This window comes from Ostrinia nubilalis, chromosome 13 (genome assembly GCF_963855985.1).
Source record: "Ostrinia nubilalis chromosome 13, ilOstNubi1.1, whole genome shotgun sequence".
NCBI lineage: Eukaryota > Metazoa > Arthropoda > Insecta > Lepidoptera > Crambidae > Ostrinia > Ostrinia nubilalis.
The window spans coordinates 15,739,236-15,759,728 of NC_087100.1; the positions used below are offsets into that span (position 1 = coordinate 15,739,236).

Consider the following 20,493-nt stretch of genomic DNA (forward strand, 5'->3'; position numbering starts at 1 on the left):
TGCAATATAGAAGAGGACATCACTTCTTAGTGGTAATCGCGCGCGTGGTCGTGGTCATCTTCTTGATAAGCTTGATAGGAGTCCTCCGACTCCTCTACTGAATGCTGGGACTCGACTGGGAGTAGGCACTTTGAGAGGAATCATTTAGTTACCTGCAGTGGACAACAGGAGGGCATCGCTTCTTCGTCGTGGAGGCGCGCGTGGTCGTGGTCCTCTTGATGAGCTTGATCGGCACGAACTCCTCGCTCTCCTCGCAGGGAGGAGGTGTTGGCACTCTTCTCTCTTATCTGAGATTACATTAAGTGGAGTCGTTTAGTTACCTGCAGTGGACAACAGGAGGGCATCGCTTCTTCGTCGTGGAGGCGCGCGTGGTCGTGGTCCTCTTGATGAGCTTGATCGGCACGAACTCCTCACTCTCCTCGCAGGGAGGAGGTGTTGGCACTCTTCTCTCTTATCTGAGATTACATTAAGTGGAGTCGTTTAGTTACCTGCAGTGGACAACAGGAGGGCATCGCTTCTTCGTCGTGGAGGCGCGCGTGGTCGTGGTCCTCTTGATGAGCTTGATCGGCACGAACTCCTCGCTCTCCTCGCAGGGAGGAGGTGTTGGCACTCTTCTCTCTTATCTGAGATTACATTAAGTGGAGTCGTTTAGTTACCTGCAGTGGACAACAGGAGGGCATCGCTTCTTCGTCGTGGTGCTGCGCGTGGTCGTGGTCCTCTTGATGAGCTTGATCGGCACGAACTCCTCGCTCTCCTCGCAGGGAGGAGATGTTGGGCACTCTTCTCTCTCATCTGAGAGTACATTAAGTGGAGTCGTTTAGTTACCTGCAGTGGACAACAGGAGGACATCGCTTCTTCGTAGTGGTGGCGCGCGTGGTCGTGGTCCTCTTGATGAGCTTGATCGGCACGAACTCCTCGCTTTCCTCGCAGGGAGGAGGTGTTGGGTACTCTTCTCTCTCATCTGAGAGAGTCGTTTAGTTACCTGCAGTGGACAACAGGAGGGCATCGCTTCTTCGTCGTGGTTCCGCGCGTGGTCGTGGTTCTCTTGATGAGCTTGATCGGCACGAACTCCTCACTCTCCTCGCAGGGAGGAGGTGTTGGGCACTCTTCTCTCTCATCTCAGAGTACATTAAGTGGAGTCGTTTAGTTACCTGCAGTGGACAACAGGAGGGCATCGCTTCTTCGTCGTGGTTCCGCGCGTGGTCGTGGTCCTCTTGATGAGCTTGATCGGCACGAACTCCTCACTCTCCTCGCAGGGAGGAGGTGTTGGGCACTCTTCTCTCTCATCTCAGAGTACATTAAGTGGAGTCGTTTAGTTACCTGCAGTGGACAACAGGAGGGCATCGCTTCTTCGTCGTGGTGCCGCGCGTGGTTGTGGTCCTCTTGATGAGCTTGATCGGCACGAACTCCTCGCTCTCCTCGCAAGGAGGAGGCGTCGGGCACTCCTCCGACGACTCTGCTTCTCCCTCTGCTGAATGCTGGGACTCATCTGGCGTTACATGAAATAAATAAATAAAATAAATATCCTTGGACATTTTACACTACGCTTCTAGTCCCAAACTAAGCAAAGCTTGTACTATGGGTACTAGACAACGGATATAAACATACTTAAATACTTTTTTTTTTGTAAATACATACATATTATACATAGAAAACACCCAGTCCAATACAAACAAATATGTTCATGCACACCAATGTTTGTACTGTGCGGGAATCGAATCCGCAACCTCCGGAATAGTAGTCCGTTTCGAACCACTACACCAAACGGCCGACTAAAACATTAAGAGTTATTTGCGACTTCGAACTTCTTCTCATAATTTTAAAAACGTAAAATGTTTACTCTTTTATTTTCATCAGATAAGGAACTAAAATTATTGAATTTAAAGATCTAAACGTCATGCATGACGATTAGATCTTTAAATTCAATACTTAATCATTCAATAAAGAAAGAGCTTGTTATACGAGGGGCGGCTGAAAAGTTTTGAGCCTAGGGTATTAAAAATGCCGATAGAAAAGTATAAAAAATATATTTTTCTATTTAATCTCCCTCTACTACAACGGACTTCTTACATTTGTGTAAAAGAGCTTTTAACCCACTGAAAAAAAATTCGCAATCTTTGCCTTCGAAATGAGCCTTTAACGCCGCCTTCATTTCTTTGTCACTCTAAAATCTTCGTTCCTGGAGGTCTTTTTTCCAATTTGAGAATTAGACAAAATAGGATTCGAACTAAACTGTGTGGTGGGTGATTAATTTCTTGAAATCCAGTTTTACCCGGGGCAAGCCATGCAAAATGCGCGATGTGCGCGGGCGAATTGTCTTGCAATAACAGATTTCCTTTCGCCAGTTTGCCTCTTAATATTTCAACAACCACTTGACGCATTTTTATCAACCGTACAGCATAATAATCCCCGTTTATTATAGTTTTTTTAAGTAGGTAGTCAATGAATAAAATTCCTCCACAATCCCAAAAATAGTGGCTATGAGCATGGGTGTCGATCGCTCCACTTTGAATTTCCGTGGCGGCGTTTTCCCTTTTGAATCCATTGCATTGACTCTTATTTTGACTCTAGATCGTACTGTCGGATCTATTATTTATCAATAGTGACAATGTGAGAAAAAAAATTGTTAGGATTATGGCCAAAGATGTCCTAAAACTCCTGCAAAGTTGTGACTCGACACTGGTTGTCGAACGGCGTGAGCATTTTTGGCACCCATCGCACGCACCCCTATTTCATGTGCAAATGAGTATGAAAAATATCGCCGATATGTTCCTTGCTAATGCCTATGTCTTCAGCTATATGTCACAGCTTAATTCGCTGATCTCTAAAGCAAGATTCTTTAAATTTTCATTGTTTTATTCGTTAATGGCGAAATCTGGCCGCCCTGACTTGCGGTCATCTTTTAGCGACTCCTTGCCATGCTTGAATTATCGGATCCAATCTTTCATGGTGGCAAATGAAGGCCCAGACTCTCCATAAACTGTAGACATCTCTTCAAATGTTACCGTCAGCGTTTTGTTCCTCTTTTTGAGGTATTTTATGACAACTGCGTACTTCAATTTCGTACATTGCGCGGATGACTGAGACATGATGATGTTTACGGATTAATTACTAAAAGCGTGATGACCCTAACGAAATGAAACTTTGTACATATACTAAGGAGGTTATTGGCAAATTAATTAAATTTAGCGCGAGTCAATAATAACACTTGAAGATACTTAGGCTCAAAACTTTTCAGCCGCCCCTCGTAGGTACAAGTTACAACAATAGTACTATTCTGTCATAGCTATAAATTATCAAAATAAATGGCCTCATTATTACGGCATCCTAGCAAGTAATTACGGCTACAATTATACCGGGATATTATTCCATAATACAATTATAACTTCACAGTTTATAGGTAATTCTATATTTTCCTCATTCATTATCAATAAGTGGATATTATAGGTACATCATACCTATAATATTGTTATTTAAAATGTATTCCCGTAATATTTAATATAGTTTTGATTATGAATAGGCTATTTGGTAGTTTAACCACAGAATAATAATAAGTACTACGTACAGAAGTTTTACTTCGCGAAGGTATTTAAAAAAATGTATGCTCAATGTCATTAACAATATGGTGTAATTTAGCCTGTCTCAAGAGTCAAGCACCATTTTGTTGACAAACGTCCGTGATCGGCACTGCGCCGAAGCTATAGGGCTGACTTCGGTAAAATAATGTGACGTGAGGTGCCAAACTGCGGAAAATGACGGAGGAAATACATGATTTAGCATGAATTATCATGAATAATATTAACTACTTATTTACCTCTCAGTGTCTTGAGGCAACTTAAAAAAGTACATTCTGTGTTTTTATTATTATTTAGGCAGTTAAATACTGCACTGTATTTAGTATACCATTTTCTTTATTTTCTTCCATCATACACAAGAATACGCGTGCGTGAGTCAATGTTCGCTCGTATGTGAGGCCTTGTCGAATAGTATCCTGTAGGTGGGCCATCGTGCGTGTTTTGTTTTCGATGTAAACTCGCGGAGATGAACAGGCCTGGTTTAACCTAGAAATAGGTGTCATAAAAACATTCTAATTATTGTCGCTAAAAGTTAATTCTAGTTAGATGTTCAGTCAATAAGCACTTACGTCCACTGTGATGTTCTCTGGAGTGATCATCATGCACACTATCTGCATGCCGATTCATGGATTTTTTAGAGCGGCGCGTTGTACGAGCGTTTTGGTGTTTAGAGTGTTGTCCTGCCAGGGTTAATGCATGTTTCTCTATGGAGAGGTGTTCGGTGTCTATGGGCGGGTCGCTGCTGTTTAAAGTCCTGTGAGCAGGGTTGAAAAAAAACATTATTTTGTTATTTTAATCAAAATGTCAATTTTTTATTCGATTTTACAATCATTGCCTCAGTTTATTTATCAGCGGAAAACATTTTTATTTAGGTAGAATTGAAGTATAGTGCTGGGAACACTGCCAAAAAAAGTAAATTATTGTATGTAGGCTAAGATAGTATGTTATATTTTTACTGAAATAAAAAATACGTTAAAAACAGCTCGTCCTAAGTGGTGTCCATTTCCATTACAAAAATACGAATATCTTTTTTACAAGCTTTTACAATTAAAAAAAAACTGCATAGAAAAATGATTTTTTTTCTAATTCTCCATACAAAACTTCAATTTCATACTTTAATATTGTTTTCGAACATTACTGTTGATTAATATGCACTTCCAGCGATTCCGTTATCGGATATTGATTTAAATCTGCAACCTGTGGGATAGAGGCAGGTTGAGGCGGTCCCGGCGCCGCTGCTTGCACTCGGTGCACATGGCGCAGTGCACCTCCAGGATCAGCGGGTGCTCCTTGTTCTCCCGGCAGCGGTAGCACGCGATCTTGCAGTCCACGTACGCTGAGATCTGAGGCAGGAACGCGAGCAGCAGTACGGGATACATGGGAATCTGAAATTGGGATGTTTTTTGTTATCATATAACAGTTTGACCCTTCTTCAATTGGTGTATTTGCTTCAAGAGCTGTAATAGAGACGTTCCGCAGAGACACATCTGTACCTACTTGATCAGATGATTTCTTGATGGAATGAGTTAGTCATTCTTTGCTTCATGAGGTGTACTTACAAAATATCTGAAAGCTAACGAATAAAAGACTCGGGAAAACTTTAAACGTTTCCTACTGAACACCTGTGTGACCAGAATTATAAGCTGACTATTGATCAAAGTAATTACTGATGTCATCAGCCTCATAAGCAGATAATTGAGTGTATATTAACAGACAGGTTACCAATATCACTAAAAACGTTTTAATTACCGCAACAATGTCGAAAATAGAAGAAAAATGGAAAGCTTTACGCGAAAGATTTAATTAATGGCAACAAAAGTTACCGGCTCTCTTCGCCAATTACGAAGGCTTTGTTCCGATATTAATTATAAGGTGCCCGGAGTTTGCTCGGCGGCCAACTATGCTATACTGAACGATAATAACGTTCCAAGTTTACGAGTTTGGCTATAAGGCGTTATATAATGCAGTTGCAAAATGTGATTTGGAATCAAAGGCATTGTACGAGAAAAGTATATAACCTAAACCACATAAATAAAAGAAGTTCGTAAGTAAAAACAATAAACTCCACGAATTACATCGAAATAAGTAAACCTGGTGAATTAAGTACTTTGTTTTCAACTTGAACACAAAGTTAAACGTATCTAAACAGAGCAATCAACAGCAAATCAAACTTCAGTAGTGAATCAAAGAGATTGCACAAACACAATCACAATCAGTCAATCGACAGTCGAGTACGGCTCGGCACTCGGCACAATCGATACGTTAATACGTAGGGCAATAGCTGTCCAAGAGCCGGCCTGCTGGCTCCCATCGAAGTCGCAGAATACATTAAAGTTTATTAGACAATAATAATAGTGTTTTTCTATCGGGTAGGCAGCCTGTAGCGAATAGGGTCGCGTCTAGGGTTGACAGGCCCAAAAACATAAAATCCGGACTCGGTTACCAACTCGGAACTACCAACTATCACACCTCATGAGTGAGCAACTATCATTATCTTTGAATCGGTAGACCAACATCCTGATAAGCACATGTGATTCTGTGGCTCGACTTTCAACTGGCGCGGCAGCCACATAAAGACCCGGACAGGCCGGACAAGTGCGTAAGAAGCCGGACACCTGACAACCCTAGTCACGTCGCAACCCTGTTAATAGACTTAAGACGCCAAAGCGGAATGATTCAACTTGAATCGGACTTATGGTCCTTCGAAGTATGTAAATATACTTAGTACTTACTAGGTAGATTAATGCCCCACACTCCCAAACTGCTAACAGTGTTCAAGTTAATTTACAATGAGTGTGTGATGTGTGTCCCAAATGGGTATTGTACCCAGTAACATTGAGTTCTGAAAGTAGCGCTCACTTCTCTCTGGTCCACCGCTCTTGATTTGAGAATACTGTACACGATTGACAAAATCATTAACTGGAAGTAAGTTCTGATTAGAAACAAATGGAGGATACACCTTGGTAGTTAATGTCAAGTCTTTATTATGTTACGAATGAACTATGATCACAAAATACAGTTTTTAAATGTATGTAATTTTGCCATATCTAAAAGATCTTTGCTACACATGTTAAAAAAAAGGTCACGCGTAAAGCAGTTCTATAACATCTGCTATAACTTCGGCTCAAAAAACAAGTTGAAGGCCAAGCATTAATATTATTTCGTGAATGTCTCTATCCCTATAATAATGATCCCGTGACTAATAGTTTTGCCGTAGATTCCTACTTTTATTTCTCGATTAGAGTCCACTCCGTTTATTGAATTCGATATCCAATCGATAGAAAATACCGAAAACGTCAGCCTTAGAGAAAACAAAATCGATTGTCGCCGTTTAACAAGTGGTCTTTAACTGTTGATAGTCATTAATCATTGAAATAAAGTGAGCCTTAGAATAAGCATTGGTAGGTACCAATGTGTGACCAAAGGCGTCAGACAATCGATCGGCAGTCGGCACCATTCTGGGCCGCAGACATATTAGATGGTGTCATTACTCAGGTATTGTTGTTTGTTACCTGAGGCAGTATATGAGCTTATGTTTCAGTGTTAAGACCTGAAATGTGAACCGAATTATTACTGAAATGTCTTGGTATAATTTCATATCATCTTCCGTGATAGCAAAGCAACCTTGGTCTAATTCTTAGATACTTAATACTTAAATAACATTTATTCTTCTGTGTCAGGGACTCCAGATCTTCCAGAACTTTTTTATTAATGCTTAGGTATTTTTTTATTTCATTAACAATCATAGGTACGTCTAACATTACAGGTTTCCCCAAGATTTTTATTATGTATTTATTGAGCATGTAGCAATTAATCACCAAAATTTACAGATAAACATAGGTTTAGTTAAAAAAAAACTACTTTTGAAATTAACCTACTGTGACGCACGTAGCGTATTCTTATTTGTAAGTAACAACAAACTGAATATATCAGCATAATCTGTCTCTAGATTCTAGATACCTACATAGTTCAGATTGGGTTTGTACCGATAAGCCATTCTAATCGATGTTTCCATTAATAAATAACTGATTATGATTGATAAATATAGCGTGTTCTTTGATATCAAGATGATCGCTATCTATGCAAAAATAAAAAATATTTAATGCCTCAACCTACTTTGTTGGTGATCGATATACCTATCATATTCTCGAAGTCAGGTTCATTTTAATGCTCCTTCAGTTCAGCATAAAAATCTATAGATTCAGTTTTCAACTCAACTACAAGATGACATATTATAGAGCTACAAAGAAGTTAAATAGAAAAGTTTTTCAAAAGACTAACTGCCACACCACTATAATTTTTTATGCAGATCAGATCGTCGTAACGAACCCTTCAAGAGTGACATCTGATCAGATATACCTCTCCACTAAACCACCCGCACAGTTCCTTAAGACCGCTATCAGGAGACTGATCACCTAGCTGACTAGGTAACGCATATTTTTTCCCTCCACTCCTTCCCTCATCATCATCATTTCAGCTATAGGACGTCCACTGCTGAACATAGGCCTCCTCCAATGATTTCCACAAAGGCCGGTTGGTAGCGGACTGTATCTAGCGCCTTCCTGCCACCTTTATGAGGTCGTCGGTCCACCTTGTGGGTGGACATCCTACGCTGCGCTTTCCGGTACACGTGGCCTCCACTCCAGAAGCTTGCTTCCCCATCGGGTCCCCTCTTTCCCTATTTACGAGTTCCTCATGTTTTATACTCATTTGTGCCACCCATGAAATTGAACTAGGAACCTTTATACGCATGAAATCGATTCCACACTCGACGAAGCGTTATAAATACACGCATTTTTATTGACAATGTTTACACAAGTATTCTCCGAAAACAATTTTGCAGCTTCACTGCCTTTTTCAGTTACAATGTTAAATATACGAATCGAGAGGGATTGTAGGGTGGCAACGAGTTGGGATTATTTAGAATTTTAATGTTAAATGGCTGTTTCAAATTAGTCGCTTTTAGCAGAATGATAGTCGTGCAAGAGCGTAACTGTTGGTAGGTAATTTTCAAATTTTCCAACCCAGTTTTCCGTGTGCAAATGGTAGGCTAACTAAAGTCCGGTTAAAAACGTCTATGTTAAAAAAGACTATAGTGTGAGTTAAACACTTAAACTAGTTATATCTGCTTGTTGCGTCATGAGGACCATATAAAAGTTTATTGTTGCTTAATTGGTCTAACATTTTTAACATTAGGTTGATTCTGTTAGTTTTTCAGTGTTACTTCGCATGACACCCAGCAGATTCGATATTTGTAGAATAACTTACTAATGTATTAAGTATCTTGGTCAACGATAGAGCACCACAAATTATTGAATAGATATTTCAATAATTAAATATAAATTGATATTAGTTACTGGTTTTGTTAAAACAACCTGCAAATTTTCCACGTTTTTCCTAAACACCCACATCTGACACCGAGCCCTGGCCGCCCTACCCGTGTGTCAGTCAATTATTGGGCGCGCTCAGTGGAAAACTTGAGTGTCTGCCACCAGCCGCCAGCGGCCAATGATCCATGGGATTGTGATCCACTCCACGTTTGACGTGAATTACCAATCCCTCCCATGTTGTGTGGATTTCCACTAGTTGCTTCTAATCTAAGATTTGTTAGTAGAATTTGGTTTTTGTACTGAAAATCTAAATTAATTCCACTCAGCATGTGTTTCGGTTTGTTAGCAAATGGATTAGTCAATTAAATAAACTTTTCAAAAATCTGACAAACTTCATACAAAAAACGCCGATTGTCGTTTTAGTTGCGGTTAATGTAGACGGTGCATCTCGGCCTAAGAGGCTTGTCAAATGCAAACAGTACCTAAATCTTCATTATTGGAAGTGCACCTCACCAAGACTAGCGAATAAGGCATTCGATTCGGCTATTGTTGTACACGGCACATCAATAAAACAGTTTGCCTTATCACGGGAGTCGAACCCATTGCCTGCAGTCTACAGTCGTGTCACGCGCGCATCCAGCTATTGGCGCTTACAAACGCCCATTCTATGGCCACTGATATATCGTAACCAAATATTGGAAAATACGTTTTGAGCTCTATCGAAATTGCTAGTAGAGTTGAATTTGCAATGGTATATTGGCTACAGTCGCGAATAAAATGGGTAATTCATTTTTGATGTTATGTTTGTTTTGCGTCGTGTGCCCTCGACGGGTGACACGCTAGTGGCGCCATCTCAAACAAAAGATCATCATCAAGATTATAATTAACTCACAATATTTCAGAATCGACAAGTTATCTCTTTAGTTGAAATTGTAAAAGATGTTCTCGCTGTCTCTAACAGGAGCATTAAATCGTCGTCTATCTTTAAACTTAATTGATTCTAGATCCTTATGTATTTTTCTATAGAACTCTGGAGACAAATCGATAGTAAGTATATTGTTATCCAAAATAGAAATCAGGTAGTTTGATTGCTCGTCTCGGCATCCATTTGTATAGCAGGCACCTATTTACCTATTTGTTGTTTCCATTAAACGCTGAAAGCTTGTGGACCTGACAGACCTCTACCTATTGATTGGCAAGATTTGCCGCTCTTATTTGTATTGATTCGCCCGTAGTTACTGTAACTGATCACAAATAAGCTTGTATACATACTGGGGGTGTACTCCGGAACGAGTTTTCTTTTTTCTCGGCTGTCTGTCACTTTCCTTCAAGTCTCTATCTCAAGACGTGTGAGAGAGACAAAGCCTAATCAAGAATGTGTTGTTCCGGAATAAGTAGCCAGCTACAAGTCGTCTTGTTTGACACGGGTTCGAACTTAAAAGGATGGCTCGATCGAACTTGCCCTCGGGAGAATTGTGAATGTTTTTGATTGTAACTCGGTAAAGATAAGAAAAATATCGCGTGTAGGAAAATCTTTGACATATTATTTATAAAAGATCAAGAAAAGGGATTCTACTTGGATTTTAGAAGATTCATGAAAAAACATTTGTAGGAAATCTCGAAACTTGCAAGATTGTCTACAACTTAATTGATATCATATTTCTTTTTTGTTTATCTTTTATAAAAATGCTTTTCAATAAGAACTAGGCCCAAACGAAAGATTATGTATAGATAATAATATTCGTACCAAAAAATATTTAGCATGACAGTTTTTTGCCCAATAAAGTTTGGACTGATATTTCTGAATGGGTATTATTATTCCGATCTAGGAATAGGAACACCCCAATCCCCATGCTAAGAAAATAAATATAGATACTTGGCTCCCGCGCAGGACCGGTCAGTATGGAAATCCTTGAGGAGGCCTTTGTCCAGTAGTGGACGTTAATAGACTGAAACGAACGAACGAACTGCTTGGTTATTTGAACAATGTTTAACATATTTTTCCTTCTTGTCCGCAGGTATAAAGTGTCCGGTGTGCAGCAAGTTCGTGCTGCCGGACGACATCGAGTGCCACCTCGTCATGTGCCTGACCAGGCCACGGCTGTCCTACAACGGTCAGTAGCTTTATTACTCTCTAAAATAAGTCTTTATTTTTCAATTAGGCTTTTTAACGTCCTATTTAAACTTTATTAAAATGAATGGGTCAAGTTAAAAATTAATCATTAAATAGATCAAGAATAGAAGTCTCCTTACATACGTATACCGTTCCTAAATGCTTCTTTTCCTACAGCTTGACTATTAACTATCACATTCACACTTACAGCCACTTTGAATATGATTATCTGTATAACTCGTAAAGTTAGAGTGAGTTATATTGCCAGTGCAATATCTGAAAGCAATTGAGATAGTTGCTGACTTACCCAATTAGAAAGCCTTTTGAGAGCTACTATAGTGAAAATCCCCAGTTCAGTAGCTTCTGTTTAGATTTGATTGCATACGCTCACTCACACACTTACCGAAGATAGTGGGGAATTTGTCATTCTAGCCATTGCAAGAAATAACTAACAGGTACATGAACGATTTGGTAGAGTATTATAAATTATGCATGAAAACCGCGACTTTTGCGAATATTCTTTTTGATTCGCTCTGCTGAACATGTAAATTCGCTGCTCCAATGCATTTCATAATTCATCCCTGAGAGTGACGAGTAGCAAACGATAGAAGCATAGAAACTGCTTTTTAAATGCATCAGAGCGCATTAAAATAATGATCGAACGATCGAGCTGACTTGATGTTCGCGAGGTTTTAAAAATCTTTATGAACATATTTTTACCTAATACGAAGTGAAAGCTAGTTAAGTAGAGCTGACTCAATCGTTTTAATAAAGTTCGGCAGTGTAAGGCCTTTTACGGCAGCTTTTTGAGATTAAATTACTAATGGTTGCCAAGTTTATTTATATTAAGATAGTTATCAATATCGTCAAAGCCCGATTGAACGCCAGATTAACTGTTAGGTAGTTTAATTAATTAACCATTAAAATATTCAGAAGGTAACTTGTCCACGTTACATCAGTTAACAGGCGACGAGTCCATTAGCAGCGTGAATGCGATATGCCATAATATTTCCCTACTCTTTACTTCATTCGGCCCAAACAGGCCAGTTTCCAATTCATTTGCGACGTTTGTAGGATGATGACGAGTGGCAAATAAAGTTGATTACAGAGGGCCTCAAATGAATTATTGTGACATGGGCAAGAAGACTAAGGTTGACTTCCCATATAAATGACCGGGATACCCTTTGACTAGGCAAATTTTCTGCATATAATCTTACTAACGTATTCTAGGATTCTTATTGTTGTTGTTGTCGTGATCCAAAATCTTAAATAGTTTACTGACATTTTAAGCTGGATGTGGCATTTAAATCTTTGAATTGATGATGAATAAGCTCTTTAATGTTTATGTACTATCGTATTTCTCACTAGGTAGGTAGTGCTTTCAGGTATCTTCTTCAATCTTTTTTCTGACCACTTATTTTTCTTTAACTCGTGGGCGGTTCCACCCAAATACCAAACTTTTACTTACAAACTTGTACCCATTAGCTGTTTATGACACCATCTAAAGACCCGATTGTGATTTATGGAAGAAAGTTCAGGAATAACCTCTATACCCTTTTCGTCAGTTATCTACTATGCCACTTCGTTTGGTATTTACTGGCCTCTTGTACCCATCTCAAAGATGACAGCCATCCTAATTTATTAAGTTATCTACCCACTCGGTTTGTGTATAAATTAATTGAGTGTTTAAAAGTAAGGTCAATGATATGAAAGCACAAGTTTTGCTTACTTTGGGACTAGATACGCCATCTAGTGTGTAAAGAATTCCAAAGACTATTTACTTATAGTTTTTAAAATTAAACTAAATTAAGTACAGTGGGCCGCAGTTCCAACTACCCATTTCCGTTTTTTCTCTCCTCTCATCAAATGGTGATTCTTGGCGATAGAACGAGACGTCATGCCCGGAAATGGGTAGCTGGAACTGTGGCTGATAGTATGTACAGTCACGGAATGAAAAGGTTCGTTCCAGTTTTCAAATTGATTCCTTCAATGAATCGCGAGCACATATTACCTTTTGAAACTATGTTACAGAATAATCTCGAGTTAGAGAAAATAATCTTTAACTGTTCAATACTCAATACTCAATAGTTTATTGCTTCCATAATGTTCGTCAGTAAAGTTCAAAATTATTCAGATCAAAGTTGTTTGACGAAGATCTTGTCAAGAAGATTATTATGATTGATAAACTAAAACCTTCTTGTTGGTTCAAACTGCCATTATTATTTCTTTTAAATAAAAAAAAATATTGTCAATTGGTCAATGTCATCATTGCATTGCACTGATGGGATAGAAAAATAAACAAGCAAAACCTTATTCGTTAGCAAACGTCATATTTATTTAAATGTTAGCAGCACTGTTTCTTGCACTGTTATGTTGGCAGGTTTGACTCTCACAGTACCTAGTGCAAGCGAAAACCGACACTAAGGTGACGAACCTTTTCATTCCGCGACTGTACTTCATTATTAAATGAAACCTATTTGCAATGTTTCAGAGGACGTGTTAAACGACTCGAAGGGCGAGTGCGTGATCTGCCTCGAGGAGCTGTCGGCCGGAGACACCATCGCGCGCCTGCCCTGCCTCTGTATCTACCACAAGGGGTCAGTACCATCAACCACCATTAGCACCAGGCATCAGCCCACTGCTATTGGCCTAGGATGCGCGACATGATACACTTTCATCGAAGCATTTTATCGATTCCTAAAATCTATATCAGAAAGCTAAAGGTCACTGATTGACTGACTCACTCATCACGAAATCTCAAAAACTAGAAGTGCTAGGAGTCTCAATTTTTGCATGGGGGTTCCTTTTAGAACGTAGGTGCTCACTAAGAACGGATTTTACGAAACTCCATCCCTAAAGGGGTAAAACGGGGTCCACGCGTACGAAGTCGCGGGCGGCCGCTAGTCATCAATAAGATTTTATCCGGCTGACACAGCCTTCACAGTCAAAAATCCAGACCAGTTCAACTGTTATTCAAACATTATCCCTTACTTAAACACACGTGATGTTGAACACTAGTTTAAAATGACATTTCCACACTAAAGTCACTTTAAACCAGTGTTCAATGAGTGTTATGAGTGCTTCTTCTCAGCACTTGCCAAATGTTGGTCTCGAAGCGCTGGTAGGGTAAAAAGATTATGAGACATGTAGAGGCTCCTTAAGAGCAAAATGACGATTTGTAAGAACTATTTATTAGTCCAAACAAATAAAGAAATTTTGACTTTTTTTACTTTTTGTTACTAAGGGAGTTTGTGTATAACATTGGGCGTATAATCTTCACCTCAACTGTGTTTGGTGATGATAAACTAATCTTATATTAACAGAAATTGAGTCAATATAGCCTAATAATCACAGAGTAAAATGTTAAATAAAAACAATTTATAACAGCGATGAAACTTCAAAGCGAAAATAACTACTGAAAATGTGCATTTCTTTCGAAATATCCCAAGACTTGATGAAAAATATTTGCAAGTCAACCAGGTAGAAAGTCGGGAATATAAAATGTAAGTTTTCAGCGACGGAGCTGAAGGTATTTGAAAAATTCGATAGCTGTAAGTTGTTCAGGAACGCTAGACTAGAGAGTGCGCCCTACATCGCCAAGTGTCGCGTTAAGGCGCAGGGCTGCTGGCCTTTTGTGTCGAAACAGCTTCGCTATTTTATTTATTTACTTTCTCGACTAGCTCCGTCTGGATTTAGTTCGTTCCAGATAGACTTATCATCGCGTTTCCCATAAAACAATATTGTTTTGATTACAATTTTAACTGAAAACTACAGCATCACCTGAAAATTCATTCTGAATTACTGAAAGAAAATGTCAGATGGGAGAAAAATAATATTTTACATACAAGAGCTGTAAGAAAGTCAATGTTATGTTTAAAGCCTTGATCACACGTACCTATTGATGTGCCGTTCCCGAGAACGCTCTCCTCACTGAGAATATTCTCGGGAGCGCTCCCGGGAGCGTTCTCCTAAGTGAGAAAGGTTGAGAATCATGTTTATCAAATGGAAATAAACAAACTTTCTTAAGTAAAATAGTATTAAATTAAGTCGACAGATAAGTGTATATTAAACAATACACTCTATTTGCAGAGAAAGGCTATATTCTCAGTGTTCCCGAGAATATTCTCGGGAACTTTCTCGGCAATATTCTCGGCAACTGTTACTTTATTATATTTTATTTTTTTCGTCGTGAAATATCGTTTTAAGGCTTGGTATTTCTGCTAAAGTAGGTATTTCGCGCTGTCAAAATCTGCGCGCGCAATACTTCGCCGAAGACAGCGCGCCAAAGAGCTCTCGCGGCTACACAGTATAGAAATACGCAGTTTGGAAATACGCAGTTGGTTAGGTTAGGTTGACTTCCTTCCGTTCAAGCGTCACACTCACAGCACTTTCTAATACAAATCATATCCAAGTGATACAAATTAAAACAACTTTCAAAAATTTTGGGAATATATTTTAGAATCGAATAAACATAGAATATAACTGCCAAAGTAAACACGGTTCAAAGAGGCGTGGCGTCACCCGACCTTCCGGAAGTTCCGCGCCGGCTAAAAGAATTTCAAGATTACGTCACCCGACCTATCGGTAGATCCTCGGGAGCTTGAGCGATTGGAAAAACATTTTATGATCAGTTACTCGTAGTAGCGATTATTTAGAGCTTGGATAATAAATTATAGTTGTTGCAATTCACAAAGCTTTTCATGTGGTTAATTACATTAATCAGTACACGCATCAATTTTGTTCAGTCTTTTTGTTTATTAACAAATAAAAATATCATACTAAAATTGCATACATATTTGTTTGTATTGGTCTGGGTGTTTTCTTTCCATAATTTGCGAACAAAGGTGTTTGTGTAGTGTAGTTGAGTTGAGAGGTCAGATTATTGAAATAATAAAACGAACATTTTATTTTTTAAATACATTTTAAAAATAATTTACATTACAGATAACAATGAGAGGATGACATTGCAAGGTGGTGCCAGTCCAGTCTTAAATCCGTTGATATATGCTGCATTTGCCATGTTTTTGGCTAAAAGATTCTTCTATCTTGCAGTTTAGACTTTTATTACAGACCTCAGACAGTATTTTTGGAAAACTTTTACGCATGGTGGAGGAAGGGACGCTCTAGAGACTCAAGTCTAGAAGGAGTCACATGAACTCCAAGTTTTAAATCCGTTGACAGCTGCTGCATCTGCTATCTTTTTGGCTAGAAGATTATTCTATCTTGCAGCTTAGACCTTTAGCTACAGACCTTAGACAGTATTTTTGAAACATTCTTACGCATGGTGGAGGAAGGGACGCTCTAGACACTCAAGTCTACAAGGAGTCACATCAACTCCAGTTTTAAATCCGTTGACATCTGCTGCATCTGCCATCTTTTTGGCTAGAAGATTCTTCTATCTTACAGCTTAGACCTTTAGCTACACACCTTTGACAGTATTTTTTATTATTTATTTGTGTCAGTGTGCTCTAAAGAGTGTAAGACGATTGTATGTAGGTACTATTAAAATTCGAACGAACGAACTATTAAAATGTAATTTTAACTCATTGGTTTTGTCTCATATTTGAGGAATGTCCTATGTATCATGAGTAGAGTCTTTGTTTAAAAGGATGCGAACGATTTAAATTTCAATAGGTAGACAAAATTGATAATTTTTAATTATCAAAAATTTAAGCTTTCTCCAGTAACACTGATATTATTATACTGTGACTCATCAAAGTCATCATTGTCAAAAATATTGACAAATCGCGAACTGTCACGGCCAAAAAACTGACACGCGTCCGTCCTCCGTAAGCGCCACCGCGCGACTGATTGAGATTGTCCAAGCCGTCATGGACGTTTTTTCCACATTTTTTTACATAGTAACTAAATAAGACGCAATATAATAATTTCATCCGTTAAAAGCCCTCAAGTTATTTCTGAACTTTAGTTTAGTAAAAGATTTAGAATCTCAAATCGCTTATTTTAAAAATAAAACCATAAATAGAAAACGAATAGAGGTAACTTTGGGAATTTATTCTATCGAGTCAACTTCATCAAATCGTGTTTCCATCCGTTAATAGCCCTAGAAAAATCTTAGCCTTTAATTTTACTGTTTAGTACCTCAAAAATGAAAAATGAAAACGTCATTTTCGCCATTTTCTCTGCTACCCGGCCTTAATGATATGTAAGATGACAGAAATTTCTTTTTACATGCAATTAAATAATATAACTGTCAATTTTTTCGTTTTTAACACGCTTTTATTAGGTCGTCGCGTATGTAACTAACTATGTAATGGAATCTTAGAATCTGAATTACATGCATTTCTAAGTCTTGTATCATCATGAAACTTTATGCAGATTAGATGACAATACAATATTGTGGTACCAGCTGGTCTGATGATTGGACTGGAAGGTGGCCAAAGGAACTCCTAAACGAAACGGTGGAATCACATCGAGTTTGGGTTCATTGGATTTGTCTTTTCGATATTTTTAAGTGTTAGATAATGTCCAGGGTCCTAATGATGGAGTCAGGAGGTGGCCATAGGAACTCCTAAACGAAAAGGCGGAAACTCATCGAGTTTGGGTTCGTTGGATTTGTCTTTTCGAGCACTTTAATGCTAGATGATGTCCAGGGTCCTGATGATTCCTGTTAGTAATTAAAAGCGTGTTTTTAGTTTTTTAAACTATTCTTTAGGGGCCATCCATAAAGTACGTCACACGAATTTCATGATTTTTTGACCCCCCCCTCCGTCCTTGTCACAGGTGGTCACATTTCTGAGACCCCCCCCCTCCCTAGTGTGACGTCACATGTTTTGCAATTTCACATCGAGAAATTATTAAATTAACAGCAGTTCCGAAATTAGTTTTATTTTAATTTAAATTAAGTACTTTTTTTAATGAAATCAACATTATATCAAATATTTGAAACAATTGAAATGTGATGTCACGAAACTTAGGACCCCTCCTACCCCTTGTCACACCATGTCACACTTTGTCAACCCCCTCCCCCCCTATTTACGTGTGACGTACTTTATGGATGACCCCTTACATTTGACATAAGGGCCTGTTTCGCCACTTCTGGATAAGTTGTGGATAGCCTGTCTGACGGATCATTTGACACATTTTTATATAAAATACGTGCTAGCTAGATTGATCTTAGTCTGTACGAGATTAGAATGGTTCTCAAACAGCTGAAAAACAACAAGGCATCGTAATCACGGCTGAGCTTCTGAAAGCAGGTGGAACGCCGGTACTAAAGGCTTTTCAGAAGCTGTTCGATTTCGTCATCCTCAAGGGAATTACGCTTACGGCATGGCAAAGAAGTATGGTGATACTCCTCGTCAAAAAAGGCGACAAAACCTTGTTGAAGAATTATAGACCCATTTCGCTTCTGAGCCATATCTACAAGCTGTTTTTGATAGTCATTACGAATTGTCACGCTAGCAGGCTTGACAACTTTCAGCCCCCCGAACAAGCCGGTTTCTGAAAAGGCTTTAGTACCATAAACCATAATAATATACGTTACGGCAAATTATACGGAAGATCAAGGAGTATAATCAGCCACTTTTCGTTTGTGAACTATGAGAAAGCCTTCGATTGAGACATGGGCACTATGGGCAGTGTTGCAGTCTCTCCAACGGTGCCAAATTGACTATCGATACATTGAAGTGTTGAAAGGCTTGTACAAACACGCCATAGTAACAGTCCGTTACAAGATCAGGACCCGAATCCTATCCAGTTGCAGCGAGGGGTGAGACAGAGAGACGTCATCACCACCGCCCTAGAAGATGTTTTCAAGCTTCTGGGCTGGAGCGGATTTAGCAAGAAGATCTAGGCACAATGCTCGATGGCCTCAATAGAGTCTCTCAACAAGTGGGTCTCAAAATGACCATGGACAAGATTTAAAAATCATGTCTAAAAACCGTGTTGCACCCACTCCTCTAAAAGTTGGAGACTCTACACTCGAAGTTGTTGACAACAACGTATACATTGTATAGTATACCAATGTATCCCAGGTATACCTGGGACAAACAGTCCAGTTAGGTAGGTCCAACTTCGAAAAAAAAAGGTCAATCATCGAATCCAGCTCGGTTGGACAGCCTTCGTGAAGCGTGGCGCGATTTTCACGCGGCGTCTCCGTCGCGTCGCCGCTCCGCTTTAAATCCGCTTTGAATCCGCTTGAAATCCGCCAGAGTGGCAAGGGCCTTAAAACTCAGAGGCACACTTATGTTCAAATACCGTAGCCGAGTCCTAAAGCCGCGGTACGCGTTCGCCACGAAAAGAGTGAGCAAGACAGCAATATTTCACTCACACGTTTCATGCCTTGTTTATAACGAGTAGTCTTAATGCCCAGTTAATAAAACATCGAAGCATTACAAATAATACCACATATAAACAACAAAATTAAGATTAAAACTAAATGTATTCTATCGAGAACACTGAGAATATTCCCGGGAGCGTTCTCGGTTCTCGAGAATATTCTCACTGGGAATATTGCCGGGAACGAGAACTTTCTCAGCGGCACATCTCTACACGTACCGAGTAAACGGGCGAGACAGTGCTGTCTCCATACGATACCAACCGAATTGTACAAAACAAACACCGAGTACTCGGCCGAGAGCACTGTCTCGCTCGTTTACTCGGTACGGCATAAATTATATTATTATCTTATCTATCAGTTTTCTTTTGCCCCCGTCTATCTCTGTTCTAAAGGCTGAATAAACATTTTATTTAGTACCTAAATTATGAATATTATCTGGACAGCCCTGTTCGCGGCCTATCAAAGGGCCGATAAGCGCAGGGCCGCATGTAGGGCGGCAGACAGCGTGTTGACCCATCGAGATAGGCCGCCGGTAACAACGCGAGATGCTCTCGATAGGGCTTCCCTCTTCACAAGTTTTGTAGTGCTAGCTAGAATGGGGTATGAAGATAGCTTTTTGCATTGCTTGTTACCAGGATGATAACACTATTTTGTCATGGTTTAGGTTGTTTATGCACATGTTTCATAGGCACTAAAAACTCGAAACTAAAAAAATATATGATAAGCATAATATTCCTCCTTCAATTACTTTCGTATTCACAAACGATGCTTGCGTATGTCAAGCAGCAAATCGAACGCACAGCGTTGAATAGAGCACTGTGATTGGTTCGTGTGTGACCCTGTGCGTCCACGCGCACTGTGAGACCTCATAGTAATGATTGTGAAAAGGGGCGTTAGTCGCGTAAAATATAATATTTATGAGTTGTTCTTTGACCTATAGTTTTAACAAATGTGCCTTTACACTTATTTAATTTTAATTGTTTCTCTTTCTCTCATTCCAGATGTATAGACCAATGGTTTGAAGTGAACAGATCGTGCCCCGAGCACCCCGGCGACTAGTGGCCCGGCTGCCGCCTGCCCCGGCGGCCCGGCAGGCCCCGGCGGCCCGGCAGGCTCCGGCGGCCCGACAGGCCCCGGCGGCCCAGCAGGCTCCGGCGGCCCGGCAGGCCCCGG

The 20,493-nt window shown here is 39.6% G+C and overlaps 2 protein-coding genes across 2 annotated transcripts in view; one reads left to right on the forward strand and one right to left on the reverse strand.

The window, feature by feature from the left end:
- LOC135077758 (E3 ubiquitin-protein ligase ZNRF1) overlaps positions 1-20,457 on the forward strand; it is a 140,186-nt gene extending 119,729 nt beyond the window's left edge. The window contains exons 2-4 of the mRNA XM_063972329.1: positions 10,924-11,019; positions 13,510-13,615; positions 20,322-20,457. Coding sequence (XP_063828399.1) covers positions 10,924-11,019; positions 13,510-13,615; positions 20,322-20,379 — 260 coding nt within the window. The 3' untranslated portion in view covers positions 20,380-20,457. The remainder of the gene's footprint in view (positions 1-10,923; positions 11,020-13,509; positions 13,616-20,321) is intronic.
- On the reverse strand, positions 317-5,468 carry LOC135077258 (uncharacterized). Its single transcript, XM_063971795.1, has 8 exons — positions 5,399-5,468; positions 4,773-4,960; positions 4,145-4,329; positions 1,321-1,489; positions 848-954; positions 657-792; positions 489-614; positions 317-446 (listed from the first exon to the last, which is right to left on the reverse strand). Exons 2-8 carry the CDS (start codon positions 4,952-4,954, stop codon positions 317-319), a joined length of 1,035 nt encoding a protein of 344 aa, XP_063827865.1. The 5' UTR covers positions 4,955-4,960; positions 5,399-5,468.
- Positions 20,458-20,493: the final 36 nt, after the last annotated feature.